The sequence below is a fragment of the Clupea harengus genome, chromosome 5 (assembly GCF_900700415.2).
Source record: "Clupea harengus chromosome 5, Ch_v2.0.2, whole genome shotgun sequence".
NCBI lineage: Eukaryota > Metazoa > Chordata > Actinopteri > Clupeiformes > Clupeidae > Clupea > Clupea harengus.
This window is the reverse complement of record NC_045156.1, coordinates 3,315,001-3,320,000: the sequence shown is the minus strand read 5'-3', so window position 1 is coordinate 3,320,000 and position 5,000 is coordinate 3,315,001. Positions and strand designations below refer to the sequence as shown.

The window sequence follows — 5,000 nt, the reverse complement described above, 5'->3', positions numbered from 1 at the left end:
CCCCTCTCCTTCCTCATTCTCTCCATCTCAATTCTTTTCCTTCCGTCTTTCTCTCTCTCCCTCCCTCCATCCTTTCATTCCCTCCTCACCCCATTCTCTCATCTCCTCTCTTTCCCCTTCTCTCTCTCTCTCTCTCTCTCTCTCTCTCCATCCCCCCCTCTCGCTCTCTCTTCTCCCATTCTCCTCATTAGCAGTGCACAGCTTCACATCGCGTCACTCCTGTTGCCCGGCTCCTCCTCGCGCACCCTAGCAATTAAAAGGCATCCATAATTCATCTCTCTCACTCTTTCTCACTCTTTCTCTCTCTCTCTCTCTTTCTCTGTTTCTCATTCGCCTGGCACGCTCACCAGTCCTGTGCTCTGCTCTGATCTCCCCCAATGTGTTTTGCGCTCACGGTAATTGGCAGGAAACTTCGCCGCAAAGTCACGAGGGATCCCCCTTGCCCCCCAACAGCCACCCCCCCCCACCAAAACACACACACACATATCTCCCCCCCCCCACCAGCCGGTGACTCCGGGCAGGAGAGGAGGGTAGGGACGGAAGCAAACATCCTCCCAGTCAGGAGCATCCTCCCACCCAGTCAGTGTGCATGGTGCACACACACACACACACACACACACACACACACACACACACACACACACACACACACACACACACACACACACACACACACACACACACACGCGGTGCTCGTAGGATCATCCCCAGGCCTGACAGTGAGGGGCGGAGTAGCCTCCTTACTGCCTCAACCCTCTCAGGAGGAGGAGGAGGAGGAGGAGGAAGGGGGTGGACACTCCTGTTCGCTCTTCGTCTGGCAGGTTACTTATGCTTGCAGAGCTCGCCGACTCTTAATTATGGGATGTAATTTCTCATGACATCAAACCTATTCTTGCTAAAGGCTCCTTGCTCTCATTTTATTCAGCTCTGTTTTCTCTCTCATTCTCCTCTCTCTCTCTCTCTCTCTCTCTCTCTCTCTCTGCTGTAGTCTTTGGAGGCCATCCTCAGCATCCCTCTCTGTTTTTCTCTGTGGTGAGGCTGATGTCAGGCTTTTGTATTCTGGAGCATTGACACTGTCAGCAAATATTGTCAAATGTTGTCGGATTGAGGCACCACAGTGGGGTGGCATTTTTTTTTTTTTAGCAGCGAACGTGCTGTCACAGATACATCACTGTCTTCCACAACACACACACATACACAAACACAACCATACACACACACACACACACACACACACACAGACACACAAATCCACACCCACATGCCAACTCTCACAAACAATTTCACAAAACTAAGCTGGCAGAGGTATGTGGGTGCATGCATGAGTGTGTGTGTGTGTGTGTGTGTGTGTGAGATGAAATGCAAATGAGGCGCTGCGTGCGTGTTTGCCTTCTAAACAGCGGCAGCCCGTAAGCTGACAGCCAGGCCTGCGGAATGTTAAGTGCCTGTGTCATGTTGTTTCTCCTCGTCGGTGCGGAGCTTACATTGCCCTTTTTACAGCTCACAATGTTACCTGTCAGAGGCTTTTCCCAGCTCCGCTCAGCTCCACTCTCGCCTCCCGAGAGCCTCTGACGGCGACACGGGGCCCCAGACGGTGACTGACACAACGCTGACAAATGACGGTAATCGTGCTCGCGAGCCAACCGGTTGGAAGGGGGAGACCACTTGCCAAAAAAACGCAGAAGAATCAAATCAATCCGTTTAACAAATGAGTCGCATTGAAGGCAGAGAAGGTCTCTCTCTCGCCGAGCTTTCTGTTTTTCTTCCTTCTGCAGCGAGGCCTTCTCTGAACGCTTTCGGCCTCCGTCAGAGACATTCCTATCTTGAGAATCAGGAATTCGTTTAGCGTTGAGCAGCCCCTCTCCGGCGGTGCATGACGGGGCTTGCGTGGCCTGCCATGGTTCTGGCAGGGCACATGGTGCATATCTAAACATGGGGGGGGGGGGGGGGGGGGGGGGGGCACAGGCCGACTTGTGTGCTCCAGCTATGATAACATCGGGCACCAGGGCAACCAAAGACGTCGACTTGAGTTAGTGCCGCACGTTGCACACTTGAGATGTATGGGTTCTCGAATGAAAGGCTTAAGTTAAATATTATTGATTGAAGGGTAGAGATGGATGTGGGGGCAGGGATTCAACATTTTATGCTGGCTCAAATCCCGTTGCATGATCATGCTTATGGTTTCTCACTCACCCGTAATTACACATTCTGACACGTAAAAAAAAAAAAAACGGTCTGTCAAAGATGAAATAAGGTTTCAATCCAGTGAGATCTGAGTAATGAGAGGGAAAAAGCAAACAGTTTTTCATCTGTTTCTTTTTTTTTTCTTGCTCTTGCTCTCCATCTTTCACCAGCCTCCCTTGCCCAAGATCAGAAGCCCCCAATTTGCATAAATCAGGCATCCGTTTTTTCCTGTTAACTTCAAATAAGCCCAAAATGAAGCACCCAATTAGTGCGGACGAAACCGTGTGAAAGTTAAGAGAGGAGAGTTTTATTCAGTGTGGCTGATGGACATAAACCCTCCCACACACACACACACACAAACAAACACACACACACACACACACACACACACACACACACCTAAATGCACTCATCCACCCCCACACAAACGCACACTATTAACCACTCACCCATACATGCACACTCACAACACACACACACACTGAAACATTTATTTTTCTCCCCTGCCACCAAGCATCCTCTAATCTGCTTCATGTGTTCATTGCAGACTGTTTTCAGAGGGGGTGGTGGTGGTGGTGGAGGTGTTTGGCGGCGGGGGGGTGGTGGTGGCAGTAGTCGGTCTCGAACAGTCTGGTGCTTTCATCACCAACACGCAGTCAATTGTGGATCGACGAGAAGAGGGGATTGTGAAATATTTGCACGGCGTGGGAGATGTGACTGGCGTGCGTTAAGAAGCATCAGTCAAGATGCATATCCTCATGTGACTTCAGACGGAGGGGGAGAGATGGAGGGATGGCATGACGGACGGAGGAGTGACAAGCGTGACTGACTACTCGCAGGCCATCACTCTCCCTCTCTCTCTAACCTTCTCTTGCTTCATCTCTTACACTCTCTTTCCTTTCCCCACATTCCCCAATGCTCAGTAAATACGTGTACAGGCTCATGACTTTAAGCAGGTTTCACCAACAAGAGATCAAGTGGGAGGCGGGCTATGGTGTCACTCCAATCCAAAAACATGTCACAGGTGCCCCAGACACAACCTGCAGGGGTCTGACTGCCCAACAAAAGACAAGCTCTGTGACTGGAGGCTTACACACACACACACACACACACACACACACACACACACACACACACACACACACACACACACACACACATATGCATATATGAACTCTCACACACACTAACACACACCCGCACACACTTACACACTAAGGGGATTGAGAAAGAGTGGAGTGTTGCCTTAATGATGCTCTATTTGTATGGTGTGCATAAACACACACACGTGTGTGTGTGTGTGTGTGTGTGTGTGTGTAAATGTCCTTCCTCTGATGGCAGCTGTAAGATGGCTAAGCTGCTTAATATGTTTGATCTGACAGCAAGTGCCTCTGGCTTAAGGCGGTAATGCATATATTTATTTTGAAGTTTGCCTGTACAATATCATTGTTGCTGTAGGACTCTGCCATTCAGCCTTTGAAGCTCTTGGAGTATGTGGTTTTAAATATACAAAGCACATTTGGTAAATATACAGCACATTTAATAAATATAGCGTATATTTTGAAAATATATCAACAGTTCAAACCCACAGATCCCAGAATGAATTTGACCCGTAACACATGTATTCGTGTGTGAGTCCATGTATGTGTCCCTCACCCTGAGGAAGAAGGTGTGTGTGTGTGTGTGTGTGTGTGTGTGTGTGTGTGTGTGTGTGTGTGTGTGTGTGTGTGTGTGTGTGTGTGTGTGTGTGTGTGTGTCTGTGTGCACGGGTGGTTTGTTTCAGTGTGCGATATGTTTATGTGTAAATGTCAGTACCCTTCACCCTGACATAGGTATACAACAATCTGCTTCCCATAAACTTTTTTCATCATCATGACATATCTGTGTATCAAAGTGTATGTGTGTGTGTGTGTGTGTGTGTGTGTGTGTATGTGTGTGTGTGTGTGTGTGTGTGTGTGTGTGTTTGTGTGTGTGTGTTTGTGTGTGCATGTATGTGTTCCTCACCCTGAGGAAGGAGTCCAGCGAGCCGTTCTCCATAAACTCGGTGACGATCATGACGGGGCTGTTCTTGGTGACCACGCCTTCCAGGTGAATGACATTGGGGTGGTCGAACTGGCCCATGATGCTGGCCTCGGACAGGAAGTCCCGCCTCTGCTTCTCCGTGTAGCCCGACTTGAGCGTCTTGATGGCCACAAACATCTCCCTCTTCCCCGGCAGCCTCAGGTTCCCACTGCACACCTCGCCAAACTCACCTGGACACAGGCCAGTGCAACAGAGTGCTTAAACACAAACACACACACATAAACACACAAACCCAAACACACAAACACACACACACACACTAACTCTCCCACTCCCCATGGTTGGACTATTTTGTTGGTGTTGCTCAGATGGAAAAAGGCACCTATTTAAAAATGTATGTTAATAACTTCAGTTTATAATACATGTTGACGAGATAAGGAGTGTGTTATAAATACATCCATAATAGTATAGAGATGAATAGTATAGTATAGAATAGTACATAGAGATGAGGATTTATTTTAAATTGAAAATGTATTTTCCATTCATACAAAGGACTAGATGTAACTCCCAACATCTTATTCTGTGTATGAGTAAAAGGAGTAGGCTTGTTTCTTTTCTTTTATAGGGAAACGAGTACGTTTATGAAGGCCAATTTAACTTCCATGAATGACTAAAGATTAGATCTGCCAGTTTAGTGCGCATAATGGACATAACGCATGCTTCAAGGTTACCACGTAGCTATCAGAGGGCGTATGCACAGGAACTGAACCCTTGACCTGAGTGCAATGCCCAGG

General features: G+C 48.2%; 1 protein-coding gene across 2 annotated transcripts in view; it reads right to left on the bottom strand.

The window, feature by feature from the left end:
• The window catches only part of ephb2b (eph receptor B2b), a 160,779-nt gene that overhangs the window by 13,815 nt on the left and 141,964 nt on the right, over positions 1–5,000 (bottom strand). For both annotated transcript variants that reach the window (XM_012841094.3, XM_031567342.2), the window contains exon 11: positions 4,189–4,436. In XM_012841094.3, coding sequence (XP_012696548.2) covers positions 4,189–4,436 — 248 coding nt within the window. The remainder of the gene's footprint in view (positions 1–4,188; positions 4,437–5,000) is intronic.